This window comes from Phyllostomus discolor, chromosome 9 (genome assembly GCF_004126475.2).
Source record: "Phyllostomus discolor isolate MPI-MPIP mPhyDis1 chromosome 9, mPhyDis1.pri.v3, whole genome shotgun sequence".
Lineage (NCBI taxonomy): Eukaryota > Metazoa > Chordata > Mammalia > Chiroptera > Phyllostomidae > Phyllostomus > Phyllostomus discolor.
This window is the reverse complement of record NC_040911.2, coordinates 89,797,169-89,815,016: the sequence shown is the minus strand read 5'-3', so window position 1 is coordinate 89,815,016 and position 17,848 is coordinate 89,797,169. Positions and strand designations below refer to the sequence as shown.

Here is a 17,848-nt window from a genome sequence, read left to right as displayed (position 1 = left end):
CCATGGGCTGACGTGTCCGGAGCCTGTGATAGGACACCGGCATCTCAGGGGCCTGCTGGGCTCGATTACCGGGCGTTGGAGAGTTAAAGTCCCCACCAAGCAGTCTGTGTAAGAGAGAAGGGTCACTTGCCCACCTGAGATGAAGCGCATGGAATGTGAGGCTATGGCAGAACTGGAAAGACTGCTGGAGCGACCTTCTCTCGTCCACTTCCTTCTTCGGCAAGGCCAGAAAATGACAGGGAGCCAGCAAACACGTGGACAAAAATTGTAAAATCCTGTGGGAAGGCCTCACGTGGTGGACAAGTTTCCAGCAAAGAGGATTTGATCCGAGTTGGACCAAGACTCCGTTTCTGCCCACTCAGACGCGGGCGCCAAGCGGCCCTGAACACACTGACGGCGTACGGCCTGGTTACCCTCCCTGGGCCCCTTCTCCTCCGGGTAAGAGGACTCGCAGGAAAAGGGAAATACGTGCAGCGCCGAGATTTTGTGGGGCGCTGCTCTTGCTACACACAAACATCACCTTTCTATCTGTATGGGAAACACCTCCACCTGCTGGGCCTTCACACAATTTCTGAGTACATGCAGAAGATCCACACTGACAATACAAATGTTAAACACTTTTTTTAAAAAACAAAAAGAGCTTTAAAATGCAGTAAGAAATAAGGACACACTGTCCTCCACTCTGTCCCCACTGACTGCTGCAGGAGGCAGATGCCACAGCTCGCCTTGGCTCAACAAAGACACCGGAAGGTCACGTTTCCTCCCTGCAGAGGCCCGTACGAAGGGTGAGTTTGCAGGGTAACTCCCAGTGTCCCTTCCCTGTTCTCCCCAGGAGAAATCCATCTTGCAGCCCAAGGTCACCAGCAGACTCGGGCCAGACACAGCTAGCACAGTCACTGTCCTGTCACACTGGACGACGTGGCCCAGGTCCGAGAGGGGCCCCTCTGTCATGCCTGCTCGCCAGCACCCCCTCCACTGGCCCCTGAGCCTTTGCCTGACGCCTGGGCTTCTGCGGAGCGCGAAGCCTGCTTTGGCAGGTGGATGGGGACGTAGATGTTGGACGCACTGTGCTCCTTGAGGTACTCTCCTCCCTTCTCTTCATATTCTTTCCTGGTGACCCAGACGCTGTCGTCATCTAGGTGGTCCAAGGCCCAGTCCCGAGCGCCATACCAGGCGTCCAGCACGGGGTTAGAGGCAAGCCGAACCTGAAACACAAAGGGAACATTCACCAGAGGGCCATCTCCCATCAGGATTCGAGGGGTGAGGGTTCGGCAGGCCCAGCTACAGCCCCCTACCTTTTAGCCCCCACAATATACAGAGGCGGGCCCCAATAAATTCCAGGACAGTGCCAGACTATCTCTGCACCCTCCATACGAGCTGAGCTGAAATGCCCCAACTGTGCAGAAGACGCGACCTCACAGCATAAGCAGCTGTCGGCTGTCTTACGAACACAAGACCTGCCACTCCGGGTCAGAGAGGGACCAGTTGCCTCTCCTCCTGCTCCAGTGATGCTCATCACAAGCTGTCAGATGGAGAAGGGAGCAGAGTGGCATCTGACCTAGAGGAAAGGCCTTCCTGGCCCCGATCCCCTCCCTGCGAGCAGAGGGGAGCAGAGGGAGCAGAGGGAGCACAGGCTGATATGGAGCGGCTCCGGCCACGGTGGCCAGTGAGCCTCAGGGGGAGTGAGAGCAGAGGACGATGCTGCCGGTGCCCAGTCGGCGCTGCTCGCCCCGGGAGTGAGGTGGGGGGCGACATTCTCCGCGTACGCTGCTTCGTACCCCCTGCACCTCATTCTGTGCATGCCTTCCTTTTTCAATTAAAGAAAGAAATATACAGAACATGATTCTGATTCTGCTTTAAAAACTGAACATGAAGACCAGAAGGAAAGCTGCAAAAATGTTAACAGCGGATATCCCTAGGTGACGAAATTATAAAGTGAGTTTCCTCGTTTACACTTCACTTCTTCCATCAGAGAACAAGTAACGAACAAACGCCGCCCTCAGAGCGGCGGGCGGCAGGACAGTCAGTACCTGAAAGGACGACTGGAAGGGCCTCATCGCCAGCAGCTCCCTCTCGATTCTGGCTTTCATCCCGGGGTACATCACGTTCCCGCCCGTGAGGAACACGTTCTGGGCCAGCACGTCCTGGACGTCCTTCGGGTACCTAGGAGAGAAGCGGTTCCTCCGGCACGGCCCTCAACTCGGATGTCGGGGGAGAACGCACATGGGGGCAGGTGCGCTCTCAGTGCAGAAGAGAAAGCCTCTGCACAAAAAGTTTTTTAAAAAACTTCCAACTTTTTCTTGTCTTTGCAGAATGCCAGCTAGTCAAAACCGTGCTTTAAATGGTCAATCTGTTTCCTTCGCCAGATCAGTGTGCCTTTCTAACACATGGTTTTTAGAAACTGACTTCCCTGAGGTACACTTTACAACATTTTGACGAAGCCTGACAGATTCACGTGCCCCAGTGACCCTCGTCACCACACTCTCGGGGCAGAACGTCTCCATCACCCCAAGGAGCCCTGCCTCCCTTTTGAGGGGCCATTTATTTTTAGTAAGTTTTATCGTACACATAGTTGACCACTTTCCCACCATGAGACAAAGCTGACAGCCACCAAAGGTAGCTGCACAGCAGCTTTTCTCCCTTGCTGGGAGAAGCATCCATCCTGCTCAACCACGAGCAGCCACGGCACTGAAAGCTACATTCCTTACTTGTCCAACTTGCATCATGCAAACTCACACTACAGGGAAATGCCTGTGTAAACGGTAGGGGGGGAAGTGTGCCCTTATAGAAATGCAAACCCCTAAAGACATGTCTACAGGGAAGGGAAAAATTTGCAATTTCTGCAAACCGGTAGGCTGATTTGCAATTGCTAGTCTTCAATAATGTGAAGGTGTACGTGACAGCCAGTGCGCATACATTGTCGTGTTGCTCAGACTTGACATTCTTAAAGCTCCTCAAATCAAGAAAATTCTTTCCTGAGCATTTACATGGACGGAAAACAATCACAGAGCCCCAGCCATGCGCCCAGCCTGGAGAGAGGTAAGGAATACCGCCTGAGTACAGCAAGTCAACGAGAAGGAGAGAGTGAGAGAGACTTCCGATGCCTGACCATCAACTCCACCGTTCAAAGCCAAGGAGCTAGTTTGGGGAAAAAGAAGGAAAAGACGCTCCAGTCTCACCTGTCCAGAACGTACTGAAGGGTCTCTGCTATCCCAGCCTGCTCTTCGCCTAGGAGAGATGGCTGGAAGACGATTTCCGGAGCGCGAATTCTTTCTGTCCCAACGAACAGCTGATGATACGCTGCCAAGTTGAACACGGGCTTTGAAAACCCGAGGTTTAGAAGATATTTTTAGGCCACATGACAACCATCCCAGCTGCCAGTCTCCTCCCGCTGCACTGTTTATTCCAACACAGCTCTATCCACGCCAGAGTAACCTCTCCCCAGCTCTCTCGATTTCATAGTTTCATTTTTCTACCCTTTTCCACCTACAAATCTGCGTCATGAAATGGTCCCCAAATAGAGGGAAGGGACTTCGTGAAGGGCGGCAGCAGAGAGGCTGGCAGGCCAGGTCTCCCGCCCAGGGCCTTGCTCTGCGCCCTGGTCCCTGGCCCCTGCACAGCCCAGCTGGCCTGCACTCCCAGGTGCGTCTCAGACGCGGGTCAGTCTCTCCAGTCGCCATTGTGATGACAGGGAAGTAGAACTAAGCATAACGCCATTGGCTTAAATTTGAATTAAACCACTAAAGCTAGTCTTCAGGTCTAACGCTTCTGATTACTTGCTCAAATGTTTCCATCGGACAGGCTGTTACACACAGGTTCCCTGATCGTGGTGCTGGAACCCCAGTCGGCCACTGAGTGAAAAAGCCCTGACTTTGGATGTTTTAAGTCCTGGTACTCCCCCTGCCTCACCGCCCATTCCAGAAACTACAGCTGAGATTTTTTTTTTTTAAGTAACATCCCTAAAGAAGCAGACCAGACTAGCCTGGTCACTTATGTCTTGACTTCAAAGCATGAGCACGGTCTAGGCTGCGGGGGTCCAACCTGGACAGCGGGGACTGGCTTCTCCACTTCGGGTGTCTCCTCGGAAAACAGGGGCTCGAAGTCGTTGATGTTCTCCACGTCTTCCAGCGACGGCTCCAGGGGCTCCAGGTCGGGGGTCTAAGGACAGAACCAACGAAACAGGACGGATCCTGTAACTTCCACGAGCCTCACTCCTGGTAGTTCACCACCACAAAAAAGAACCGGACTCCCCCAGTGGCCTAAAAGTTCACAAAAACTATGAAAAATTTTCTGAACTATTAAAAAAAAAAAGAACATGCATGAATGCAAAGATTAAAAGACTGAAAAGCCAGGAATGGCTTCACTCCGGTCCCTGCCTTTCCTATTGCACAAGCCTCCACTCCCACCCTTTCTCTGCAGCCTCCCAACGGGCCCCTGGGTGCCTCACAAAGTGCGCACACCACCAGCGAAGTTAAATACATCTCGTCATAGTTAACAAATGAGTGTGCCAACAGTAATGGGCTTAACAATCAGCTCCTTGGCAGCAGGTCCACTGGGCTGCTGCTGTGACAGAAGGCTCCTGAGGTGGCAGAACGCTTCCCGTCTGTGGACTCTCAACGATGACGGGCCCAGGCAGGGCCTGGCACGGGGGACACTGCCAGTGAAGGGTTTAGAGCACGTGTGCACTTTGACCTGGACGAAAGCAGTTAGGTGGGAGTGGGGTGGTTCTAGATGAAGTCTTCAGCCATCTGCGGTGCTGCCACATGAAAGGCAGATGAGTTTAACCTTTGGGACTCAAAAGGGAGAAGCCACGGGAAGAACTGTTTGACAGCGGTCCGTGGGAAAACGCTGTAACAGAGACAGCTGTTGCAGAAAGGACCATCTCATGAGATGGGTCGTAAGAGGGCTCCCACGGACGCAATACCATCAGCCAAGCTCGCCTGAGGTCCCTGCATTCAGCTTGCGTTCTCCGAGTCCCTTCCTACTCTTAAAACCTATGAAGCCTTACCGACATAATTCAGACACACAGACACGCCCTCTAGAACCTACCCACGTATACTACAGATGTAACCTGGCGTCCGAACTCACTCTTAAATGAGGCGATGCCCTCCAACACAGCCCAACACCCCCCACAAAAGTCACATGGCATATGTGTGTGGCTCACAGATGGGTGACAATGTGTTCTCAATCCTGACTAATATGTACGGTTTTACCTACTTACAGAGAGGGTAAACCCTGGAAAGGACAGGGAATATTTCTTCATGTGATACCAAGGAACAGGATGAGTGGGACTGGTTTAGAAATAGGTAATTTAAGGAGGAAAGAAGGTGGACTAGGAGGCGAGACTGTAAGGACCTTGATCTTGGTGAAGGAGGTGAGAACGTTGCTGCCAATGCTGGATCTGACTCAGGAGCAGGGACCCTGCTGGCTGCACAATCACACACAGACGAGGAAACTGGGGCTCAGGAGGCTTGGTAACTCGCCTACCACCACACTACACTAGTAAGTGGTGGAACCTTGGCCCGAAACAGAACTTCTTGGCTCCAAAGTCTTTGCTCTGCCTTAAGCTGAAATTCTGTAAATCATGATGTCCCACAAAGACGTTAAAAATAAGATATTCAAAACCCAGCTTGTTACCTTCCTAAGCCAGGCCGAAGGCACCACCTTCCGACCACCACCTTTCAGCGCAGCCATGGTGTGACCGGAGTGCGCCTGGGGTCGGACGCCCTGCCCGAGTCTCAGCTGCACTGCCTGCAGCCAGGCACCCCAGCGGGTTTCTTCACTCCCCCAAATGCCTGCGTCGTTTGTAAATGGGAGTGACAGCAGTACTTGCTCAAGATGCGGAAGGGCTCGGCTCCTATCATGTGTTCTCTTATCATCAGCCACTGCCACTCCTGTCACCTCTGTCCCTAACTGGCACCAAGATCTTAGGACCCTACATTTGAAGTGTCTCCTCCTCCACCTCTACCCACAAGACAAATTTCAGGTCAACCGCAATACACTTTTATCCTCTCTTCCCCCTTCCGGCCTTGCCTCTCCTTAAACCCGTCACCCTAACTGCCACCAGTCATTTCCCTGCACTAAGATTTCATCCGATTACTTCCGTGCCCAACATACTTTGCAGGCTTTGAGGGACAATATCCAGGCTGACTGATAAAGACCATTATATCCCCAGCAGGTGTGGCTCAGTTGACTCGAGCATCATCCAGTAACTGAAGGGTCACGGCTCGATTCCTAGTCAGGGCACATACCTAGGTTGCATGTTCGGTCCCAGCTCTGGGTGCGTATGGGAAGCAACCAATCAATGACCACCCCCCCCTCTCCCAAAGCAATGAAAACATGTCCTTGGGTAAGGATTTAAAAAATAAATAAAAAGACCTTTATAGTCTGGCCCCTGCTGCCCCTCCTGACTTCAGCTCCCACACACCATCTACATGCCAAACGTGCCATGCTCCCTGCCCATGTGGTTCTTTCCACCTAAAATGTCCTTCTCTACTCACTGGCTACTTACAGAAATCAAATAATTTTTCAGGGCACAGCTTAAATACCCAATCTTTTCATAAAACTCCCTCTGTATTCCCCACAGACCTACCACACACCTGACAGACTTTATTACAGCCTTCCAAGTATGGTTCTACAGCCCTGTTTTTTTTTTTTTCAGGCACCAAGAGAATAGGAACTGTATCCTTACCTCCTCTATGCCCCCCATCCCTGGAATACCACACCTAGCTCTGAGTGGGAGACACTGGGATACACCCTCCCATTTCCCTGGAACAGACAAGATTATAAAGTATTTGGATTTCAAAAGGCTTACTGAGCCTTGGCCAGTGTGGCTCAGTTGGTTGGAGCATAATCCCGTAAACCAAAAGGTCATGGGTTCGATTCCCAGTCAGAGCACATGCCTGGGTTGTGGGTTTGGTCCCTGGTTGGGGAATGTATAAGAGACGACTGATTGATGTTTCTCTCTCACACTGATGTTTCTCTCGTTCTTTCTCCCTCACTTTCCTCTCTCTGAAAATAAATAAATAAAAAGAAGAAAGAAAAAAGAAAAGCTGCAACATCGTTGCCTAGAGAAGCACAAGAACAGGCAGAGGCTGGCTCTGAGCTGGGCTGTCAGGCAAGGGAACTTTCTATCCTGGGCCCACTGTGTTTTTAATAAGTGATGGATGGCGCTTTAAACCCACGAGAGTAGAGTCTTCTGGTTTAAATGCTTCGTTAGGCATGCTAACAGGGCCTACTCCTTTACAACGTCCTCCTGGGAACACCCGAGGAATAGCAAGGGACGGATGGATGGGTCTGTAGGAAAAACATGGACTTTAGGAAACACTAAGTTAAAACATTCAGCTGTATTAATCCACTTCGGCCATTACTGCTTGGTATTTCAATATGATTGATTGGTCCACATAAATCTAGTCTCTCCATTCTAAATGAATAGTTAGAAAATACTAGAAAATACTTTCTGAAAGGTAGAACTGGCCAGCAAGAATCACAGGCAAATTCATCCCAGGAAGATTACTGTAATGGCTCTGGTCACTAACAATCACCCTTAATTAATAGTTACTGACTATTAAAGCTCTGGTGACAGATCAATTCATCAAATTTGTTGTTTACAGAGAAATCTTTTAAAGTCTGACATTTCGAAATCTCCCTAAGCCCAGAGGGATTTGAATACAAACCCCCCAAGCACAAAACAAAACAGGGACTTAAAAATGAATGAAGGCGAGGTTGAATCATGGCATGTAACAAATGCAGAAAAATGAACAAAGGAAAGGAAACATGAGTCCCCAACTGCTCAGGAATCACATCTTCAAAGTTGTTTTTCTTTTCTTTCTCCTTCTTAAATCTGCAATCCCTCACCTGCTGGTGGCTGGTGCACAGCTTTGGTTTAAGGACTCTAATGTCCCGGTGACATGATAAGCTTGATAAAAACTAAGTGGATGAATAAACAACAACAAAAAAAAACCTTGTTTCTGGATCCCAGTAAGGAAAGAGCTCAAACGGAAACACAGATCTGACGACCAGGAGAAGCAAACCAGAAGATGCACATCGGTTCTACCAAAGCTGACCTGGATGCTGTGCGCGAGTAAGATGCAGAAAAGGTCCCCTTGACCCAAGATCACAGTGAGCCAGTGAGCTGCAGCTGGGACACCTGACTCAGGATCTGCTCTGTCAAACAGGCATGCTCGTGACCGGGGGCTATCCTCATGTCGTCCACAGCCCATGAGAGAGGGGTGGAGAGTGCCAGGTGAGGGCAGGGGCTGAGAGTGAGCCTCCAGCTAGGAGACGGTCACTGGAAACGCCAGCTTCATGCAGAGCCGGAGAGCTCTGAAGTCACGGGCCAGCACCACGCTGCACCCAGCATCAAACTGGATTTTTCTACAGGACTCTCTTTATAAGCATAGGTTTTAAAGTAGTTTGATTGAAAAACAAAAAAATCAATAAAGCTAGACGGGTCAACCCTGACCCAGAAGTGTCACAAAGCAGTACACAAGTTCCTTTGCCTGAGAACTCTGGAGATGCCAGATTCAGGACCAGTGAGTGCACTCACGAACACTTTTTTCCAGCTCTAAAGACCGGAGAGCCAACCAGTGACTTCTGGCTGATGTGTGACCTGCAGGCTGCCCCATCGCCACTCAGGGCCCGTATCTCCACCCTGACCCCTGCCCTGTTGGCCATAGCAGCGAAGAAAGTTAAGGGGAATGTACGACTACCTGCCAAAGAACCCTCACAGGAGAGGTTCGGGTTCCAGACCGCACCACCCGATCGGCGTGTGCGTGTTCTTCCTACTCTACACACACGCTCTCCGCTCCCTGCGGGGCCAGAGGCCTACAGGGCGAAATCACTCGGGTCAGAACACCAGGGGACACAAGTCAGTGCTGTCATTGCCCCGTCGGTGTGCCTGTGGACATCACTGGCTACACTGGCTCTCTTTGCCCCAAGTCTGGTCACAGCCGCTGCCTTTTGTGTCAGCTTTCTCAAGACACAACTCCCACTCTCAGGAAGGGCTGCTCTCTCCGCATGACCCCACAGGCCCTCCCCCCCGGGCACTGGCACCTCAGGCTTGTTGTCCACCACATCCACCTCGAGGGTGACTTCTGACTGGAGGATTTTCTGCTTGGCTTGCTCCACGGCCGAGCTGAGCTTGTGTATGTAGGACTGCAGCTCTTCGGGGGAGTCCATGTTCAGCTCTATCAGAGCTTTGTGAAACTGATCCATCTGGCCGTCCTCTAGAAGTTCCTGGAACCAGAGCAGTCACGGTGCATGCCCAGAGTCACCAGCAATCACAAACAGGAAGGAAAGAGCAGTAGCTCAGGAGCCAAACAGAGAATAACAACAGGAGAGGGCTCCCAGAGCCCCCCAGCCTGCCCGACCACAAAATCACACCTCCTCCAAAGGTTCCCACAGCTACCCTGCCATGCCCACACCCCCCGATGTCTCATGGCTGCCACCGTATCCTGGTTTCAGTACCATATGACCAGGCAAAACTAACCTATGGTGACAGGCATCAGAAATGCTATCATCGTTTGGGTGGGGAGAGGTGGGAAGGGAACCAGCAGCAGACATAAGGGAGACTGCTGGGTTGCTGGTAATGCTCTCTTTCGGGGTCTGGAGAGCAGACACACTGTGTGTTTCACATTGTGAAAATGCACGTGCTGCACGTGTCAGAATGGTACACTCTGCAGTGTGCATGATGCACTTCAGTTAAAAAGTTAAAAAAATAGAGGAGATTGTAAGGCTGACATAAATCAGTAAAGCCAGAGTCCACAGCTCTTTTAAAAACACCTGCTGCTACACCCTCCTCTATAATGATGACCTGAAACTCCTCCTGGGCCCCAACAGCCCCTGAGGCGACGTGTTTCATGGGTAAGGAAGAGCATACAGGAGGACATTCCCTGGGACCACGTTGCTGAGCAAGGCCGCAGGCCCGTCGGGATGTGCCCTTACCTGCACGTACAGCAGTCGGTCCAGACGCTCCTGATCGAGCTGCAGCTTCTCCTCCCGCCGCCGGGCGTTGAGCTCCTGCAGCCGCCGCAGCTGCTGCTGGCGCCGCTCCTGCTTCTCCTCGGCGGTCAGCGTGCTGCCAAGGAGCTTGCTGGAAAATGGGAGCTGCATCTTGTGGACGTTGTTTTCGTAGTAGTCCGGGCACCGCCATTTCTGCAGTTCTTCAAAGAAATAACTTCGAAAGTCATGAAATAGCAACACTATTAGCAGAGAAATGAGAAAGTCAACACTAGGGCTCTGGGTCTGGGTAAGACGAATAAAAGCACACATCACCCAATCCCCGAAGCACCTCATCAGCAAAATGCAACTATAAAACCTAGACATGATGCCCACAGACCTCTTCCAAAGCAATTGCTAAATAAAGGTCCTCAGACAGAAATGGTACCAGAAGGACAATAGAAACATTCAGAATGAAGGAAGAACAACAGAAATGATGAAAATCTGGTTAAATGTAACAGACTCACCTGTTCTTGAGTTTAAAATGTTTGACAACTAAAAGGAAAAACCATTACACTGTCTGGTGAGTCCCCAATGTACGCAGATGACTACGCCAACAACTCCAGCAAAAAGGAAAGATAAAGGAGCCTCTAGCCTGCCCACATTCCCACACTCCACCTGAACTGGTAAAATAGCGATTCCAAGTAGACTCTGTAAAGTAGGTTCTCTAGAGCGACCACTGAAAAAACTATAGAAAGATATAGTAAAAAAACACAACAGATAAAATACAATAACAAAAAATTTTCTAAGTGTTCTAATAGACCAAAAGAAGGCAGCAACAGAAAAGAAAGAACAACGGAAAGCAAATAATAAAATAGTGGACCTAAATCCAAATATACAAAAAATTAAATCCATTTAAAATCATCCTAACATACCAACTAACAGAAAAGAGACTGAGAAAATACATTGCGGGGGGAGTAAAAGGAAAAGAATGGAAAGACATCCCACAGAAGCACTGGTCGTAAGCAAGCTGGAGTGGCTGTATTAAGGTCCAAGCAGACTTCAAAGCAAAGCAAATTGCCAAGGATAAAAAGGGACATTATATCAATACGATGATAAATTGTTCATTTGCTAAGACATAAGAATCCTAAATAGGTACCTAACTAAAGAGCTTTAAATACTTGAAAGCAAAAACTGACAAAACTGAAAGAAACAGAAAAATCCCCAATTATACCTAGAGACTTTAATACTCTTGTCTGAATCATCAGCAGAGCTGGTAGATGGGAAATGAGCAGGGACAGAGAACTGACAAACCCCACCAGCCAGCAGAGGCTGAACAGCATCAAAGAGCACTCCACCACCAATGGGAGGACACACATCGCCTCTTGATCTCTACGCACGTGTGTGCAACATTCAGCAAAGCTGACCTTCACAAGTGTAACTGGCAGCAGACAAAGAAAGTTCTTTGATTTTATTAAATTAGAAATAAATGATAGAGACAGAACAGGAAAATCTCCAGAAATCTGACTATAAAGCAACACATTTCTAAAGAATCAACAGCTCAAAGACAAAGTCTTGAGGGAAATTATAAAATATCTGAACTCAATAAAAATGAAAATATATCAAAATCTGTGGGATGCAGACACAGCAGTGCTGGGGGAAATTTACTGCTCACATTAAAAAGAACAATGGTCTAGTGTCCCAGGTTCGATTCCCAGCCAGGGTACATTCCTGGGTTGCAGGCCATAACCCCCAGCAACTGCACATTGATGTTTCTCTCTCTCTCTCTCTCTCTCTCTCTCTCCCTCCCTTCCCTCTCTAAAAATAAATAAATTTAAAAACTCTAAAAAAAAAAAAAAAAAAAAGAACAATGGTCTCGTGATATGCTAAGCTTCTACCTTAAGAAGCTAAAGAAAAAGAGCAAAATAAGCCTAAAGCAAGTAGAAGGAAGGAAATAATAAAAAGACATTAATGAGATTATCTAAATCGTCCTATGTCTATTAAAGAAATTGAATTCATAGTAGAAAAAACCTTCAGAAAAAAACTCCTAGGCTCAAATGGTTCCCTTGAAGAATTCCACCAAACATTTTTAAAAAATACAGTAATATCAATTATATTTGTACAGTCTCTTCCAGAAAGTAGAAGAAGCAATACTTTCCAGCTCATTTGACAAGGTCGGCATCACCCTGATACCAAATCCAAAGGCAGTAAAAACTACAGACCAATATCCCTCATGAACACAAAAATCCCACAAAATAATTCCAAATCAAATCAAGCAATATATATAAAGATATGTACATGAACAAGCGGGTTTATTCCCCACCAAATCAAACCTACTTCAATATTTGAAAAGTAATCATTATAAAATAAACAGTCCAAAGCAGAAACACCATAGAGGATCATACTAATTGATGTAGAAAAATCTGTTCACAAAATTCAAAATCCATTCATAATAAAAACGCTCAGCAAAACTAGGAACAGAAAGAAACTTCCTTAACTTGGTGAAGGGCATCTGCAAAACACCCAGCGCTAACATCACGCACTGAACAGGGAAAGACTGAACGCTTCCCCTACACCCCGGGGCCAAGGAACCGCGGGCAAGGACGCCCGCTCTCACCACTCCTGCTCAACATTGTACTGAAAGCCCTGACTACTGAAATAAGGCAAGGAAAAAGAAATAAAAGGCAAAAAAAATTGAAAAGGAAGAAATAAAAGTAATTACAGATGGCATGTCTACACATAGAAATTCCCAAGGAACCTACAAAAAACCAGAACTAAGTGTGGCAAAGTCACAGGATACAAGGTCAACACAGAAAAGTTAACTGAATTTCTATCCACTAGCAATGAGCAACTGAAAAGTGGAAGAAAAAAAAACAAAAGACATAAACACTTAAGCATACATCTAATAAAACGTGTACAGGGTCTATATGATGGAAACTACAAAATGCCGATGAAAGAAATCAATAAAGACCTAAATCAAGGGAAAGACACACTATGTTCATCAGCTGGAAGATTCAACAGAATGAAAAATGTCGATTCTCCCCAGTGGGTTTACTATCTTATCTGGATTTATATTTAGAATGTTGTTGTTTAATATCTAATCTTATCTGTAGATTTACTGCACTTTCAATCAAAATCCCAACAAAACTTTTTCGTAGATATGGATGGACAAGCTAACCCTAACATTTATATGGAAAGGCAAAGGAACCAGAATAGCCCAGACAACTGTGAAAACAACTTACGTGTGTAAGTTATCAGTTAACTAAATAGTTTATGAAAGTAAATACCCAAAGAGGAAGGGGATTCTAAAAAGTAACGGGTAAAAAGTGAGAAGACAGCCATCCTGGGAACAATTTAAGGAACACACCCGAAAGCGGACACCACCCAAAGCCGCAAGCAAACGACCTCTTCATTACCTTCCACGTAGTCCTCAGCGATGTAGCTGTGCTCATGCAGGATCTCCTCCATGCGGCTGAGTGTGATAGCTGCCAGGTGCCCGGGATACTTCAGCTGCAGGAGACGCTGGAGGTAGCCAGCTGCTTGGCTTCCTCCCAGATTGATGCGTTTGCAATTTTTAGCATCTAACCTACAACCGAGAAATGGAAAACAGCGCTTGCTTTCTGGCAACATGGAAGAGAATATGGAACACCTTTAAGGAGAAAGGATAATTTAATGTAGATGGAAGGGAAAGAAACAGACCAGCTGGGAGAACATAAAACCTTACAGTTAGAAGGGACTTTAAAGTCCCCTTAGTCCAACCTCTTAACCAATGCAGAATTCCTAGTCCACACCCAGACAGGCACGTGGCCACCTCACTTCTGGCGAAGGCTTCAGAAGGACACCACTTCAATGGGAAGAACATGTACCCTGAAGTCAGACCCTTATGTGACTCACCATGTATTTCTCAAACTGTGGTCCTGGAACCAAGTATCCTAGAATTATCTGGGAAAATGTTAAACGTGCCAGTTCCCTGGGCTCATTTGCTCCGGGGTGGTCTGGGACTCTACACTTGAACAAGCTTGCCAGGCAACTCTCCTGTGGGCCAGGCTTTGGGAACCCCTTCCCCAGACACTCGACTTCCACCGACACAAACACATGAAGTAACCACAAGTATGCTGGCTTACTGTAATCTCCTCAGAGCACCAGGCCCCTTTCACATGAACTGAAAGGGAAGAGCCTTAACATGAGAAAGAGCAGCAAAGCACTAGGAAGTTGCTGTGCATTGCAACGTCGCTGCTGTATCACACCTCACCAGCAGATGCCAGTACAGAACAGGATATGCTCCAACCTGATCATTGCTTAGACTTCAGGTAAATAATTTTCTAATACATAAAAATAACATTTTTAAGTTCTGCATATTGTCTTACATAATGCAGACAACTCTGTACAGGAGTGTTTGTCAATGTCTACAAATTACTTTTTTCTTCATAAATTTTTGTAAAACCTTTGACAGAAATTCCCACTATAGGGCTCAATATATTCCACAGCATTTGTTTCGATTTAAATGTTCAGACAGCTTTACAGTTCACAAAGTGCCATCATCTACGTGGTCTCATTTCATCCTCACGGTACCCTGAGCATCAGTGTGTCCTAATTTTACACGATAGTAAACTAAGTGAAGAGGTTAGGGACCCCATCCTTAGTGGGGCTGCAAACCAGGTGTTTGTTCACCCTCAAAGCCAGGGCTTCTTCCCCACTTATACACCCTCTTGACTCAATGTGAAATCTTCTCAGGAGAGCGTGATGCTGGCCTTGTCTCTTATCAGGCAACAAAAGCCCAACTATAAAATGAGAACAGATTTTAAACATGACAAAAACCACCCTCACCTTTTAAGTAACTCAAAGATATTCAATAAGTACCTATCATGTGCCAGGCACTGTACCTGAAAAAGGTCTAAACTATGGTGATTAAAGAGCTTTAAATAAAAATAATACTGTCTTAATAAGAAAGTGACCCCTGAACACAAAGACAGTCTAAATTAAGTTTATTCAAATAATGTATTCAAACATTTTTATTGAGCCCCTACTACCTGCAGGGACTGTTATCCCACCATACATCAGAACTATAAAATTCTAGAATTGTGGATTTGGACCTCAGAGGCCACCACACCAGCTTCCTCCAGGAGGTCAAAAAGGATGGAAGGTGAAGTGACTCACCCACAGTCACAAAGTGAGACAGGTCAGAGCTAAGCCCAGAGGCCACCTTTAAAGCAGGTACCTAATAAATGTTTCCTGAATGCTTCTCAAAAGAGTACTCAAATGCCGTAAGTGCAACTTACCTCCCCTCTAGGATGGGTAAAATATGTGTACACTGGAATCCAGATGAAATGATGAGCCCACTGGAAATCAAGTTCTTTGGCTTACTGTGGTAGAAGCTGAACAGACTGTCTATTCCGTAGGCCACCTTGGGAATCCCATAGCACTCAAAAAGCAGCTCAGACATCATTTGTCGTGAATACAGTGGGTTGCACACGGCTTCTGTCAAAACTATGGGATGATCCACACAGCCCTACTTTGAAAGAAAAGAGCAAAAAGATGATTGATACAAGAATACTCTTCTTAAGAATGCCAAAACCCTTATTGCAAGGGCTGAATTTGCTTTTGGTTTCCAATCAAAAACCCGATCAGAAGTAAGTGTAAAGTACTCATCTCATCTTTACTGGAAGTTGTTTTGGAAAATATGAACATAGCATCAATTTAAGGTTATTAAGTCAAGCCTCTTCCAAACCATCAGTAAATCATCTTGACTCTATCTTCAAAACACCTCCAGAATCCAACAGCTTCTTACACCACAACCCCCTCTCCCGGCTACCTCCCTCATGTAAGTCACCATCATCTCTCACCTGGGTTTTTCCAACAGCCTCCTCACTGGTCTCCCCAATTCCACCCTATGACCCAGGCCAGTCCGTTCTCCATACAGCAGCTACACTGATCCCTTTGGAACGTAAGTCACGTCTCTCCTCTTCTCCACACCAGGACTCCTCATTTCACTCGCTAAAAGCCTAGAACGTGTGCAATTTGGCCCCTCTTACCTCTCTGACTTCCTCTCCCACTTACTGCTCTCCTGCCTTCCCCTGGCCACCCTGCAGTTCGGATTAGGGTACACTTCTGCCCCAGGGCCTTTTCCTTGGCTGGTTCCTCTGGAATACCATTCCCTCAGATACTCATATGTCTTGCTCACTCAACCACCTCCTTTCAAGCCCTTGCTGGAACATCACCTTTTTCCTGAGTTGCACTTTGACCATCTTACTGAGAAAATATAACCCTCTCCTGTCTTCTATCATGCCATAGAATCTACTACTTAATTCTGTTCATTGTCTGTTTTTTCATACTAGAATCCCTGTCCATACTAACTCCATAAGCACAAGTTTTGGGTTACATTCACGAACGTATTCCAAAGGCCCAGAAAAGTGCTTGTTGACTCAGAGTTCCATTCTCAATATACATCAGTTAATAAATAAACGTATTAAGAAACGAGCAACATGTCCGAATGTATGCTCCAAGAGAAAGCAGGCGTTGTTCTGTTCACTGCTGTACCCCAAGAGCCTAGCGCAGGGCTTACACACGTTAGGAGCTTAGCACTTGATCGAGTGACTAAATGAATGACTAGATAACAATGAATGCCACTGGAATGACTATTATTTCTCCGAGGGCAGACTGTGCACAGACACTACCGCATCCTTCCCCCTCAAGCCCAACCCACCTCCCTCCCCCCACCGTTCACCTGCGAGGAGACACCCAGGTGCTGGAAGCTGTAGTCAAACAGCAGCTCCTGCAGCTCCAGGTTGACTGGCACGTTGCGGTCGAAGGGCGAGCGCAGCAGCCAGCGCAGCGGCTCCAAGCTACCTAGCGCGTTGCCCACCTGCGGACCCGCCCCACCCCGAGCCCCGCCCCGTCCGCGCGCGCAAACTGCGCGGAACTGCAGCCGCGGTTCCGGGCCCGCGTCGGGTCCGGGACACGCCCAGCCAGCGCGGATCTGAAACGATCCGTTGTCCAGCACCAGAGGCACTGGCAGTGGCCCGTGTGACACCGGGCCGGCCTCCAGCACTGGGTCTGGAGTGGCGCGGGCGTCACGGAACGGGAACACGTTCCCCACCGGGCCAGCGCTACCGGCCGCCATCTTGCAGCGCGCTGGCTCCGCCTTTCTTCGCAGCGTCCGCCCAGACGGGGCGAGGCCCCGCCCCCTTGCGTAAAAAAATGCCTGGTGGCTGCGGTCCCAAAGAGCATCCAAATTTTGTCTTTTTGCTGAGTCCCTCGACTCTCTTCAGCTGTCTCGCCCCTCGTGGCCCAGGCTACCTTCGGGATCGCCAGGCCCATCCATCCTGGTCACTAAATCCTGCCGTTCATGACCAAACATCTCCTCTGACCCCGCCCCTTCGCTCTAGCCGGGACTCTCGACCAGTAAGCCCCGCCCCATGTGAGCGTCATCAAGCCCCGGCTTACGGGCTTCAAGAAAAGGAGCCTAAATTCCACGGGGCCCCGCCTTTTAGTTTAGCCACACCCTATTTTGGAGTGACTCACCTTCAACCGCCCTTGGTTCCGCCTCCACGTGGTTACGTTGCCTCTAGCCTCTTAGTCAAGGAAACCCAAAGTCTGGGATGCTGGTTGTTCAACTTCTCAGCTAGAGAGCTCGCTAGGCAGGCGTGTTCACTTTATAAAAATTCATCAAGTTATCCATTTATGATTTGTGCACTTTTATGCACATGTGTTATATTTTATCATACAGTATAAAGTTTTAAAATAGCGTTATGTATTTATGAATTTACAAAGACTGTGCTCTGTAACTGGAGACTTCAAACCCTAAGGAAAGTACTGCTCTTTCGACATGTATACTCTCATCCTTTTAGTGGCATAGCTTCCCCTCATAGTCATTTCGCTTGTTGTGATCCTGAGTTCTAGCCAAATGGGG

At 48.0% G+C, this 17,848-nt stretch overlaps 1 protein-coding gene across 2 annotated transcripts; it reads right to left on the bottom strand.

Moving 5' to 3' along the window:
• Positions 1 to 251: 251 nt before the first annotated feature.
• ACTR5 (actin related protein 5) lies at positions 252 to 17,266 on the bottom strand. 2 transcript variants are annotated; one of them, XM_028524992.2, is made up of 9 exons: positions 16,664 to 17,266; positions 15,219 to 15,448; positions 13,356 to 13,525; positions 9,946 to 10,163; positions 9,055 to 9,237; positions 4,042 to 4,158; positions 3,180 to 3,319; positions 2,031 to 2,163; positions 252 to 1,205 (listed from the first exon to the last, which is right to left on the bottom strand). In XM_028524992.2, the coding sequence occupies exons 1-9, from the start codon at positions 17,057 to 17,059 to the stop codon at positions 948 to 950; spliced, it is 1,845 nt and encodes a 614-aa protein (XP_028380793.1). In that variant the 5' UTR covers positions 17,060 to 17,266; the 3' UTR covers positions 252 to 947. The 2 variants fall into 2 exon arrangements, with proteins under 2 accessions (XP_028380793.1, XP_035865724.1); XM_036009831.1 differs by having other exon boundaries at positions 15,219 to 15,451; positions 16,664 to 16,792.
• Positions 17,267 to 17,848: the final 582 nt, after the last annotated feature.

Excerpts from the sequence above, each read along its gene's own strand:
- ACTR5 (XM_028524992.2), bottom strand. The coding sequence starts at position 17,059 with ATGGCGGCCGGTAGCGCTGGCCCGGTGGGGAACGTGTTCCCGTTCCGT. Across the intron at positions 10,164-13,355 it reads CGCTGAGGACTACGTGGAAG|AACTGCAGAAATGGCGGTGC; the intron begins GTAATGAAGAGG and ends ATTTCTTTGAAG. Across the intron at positions 3,320-4,041 it reads AGCCAGTCCCCGCTGTCCAG|CCCGTGTTCAACTTGGCAGC; the intron begins GTTGGACCCCCG and ends GGGTTTTCAAAG.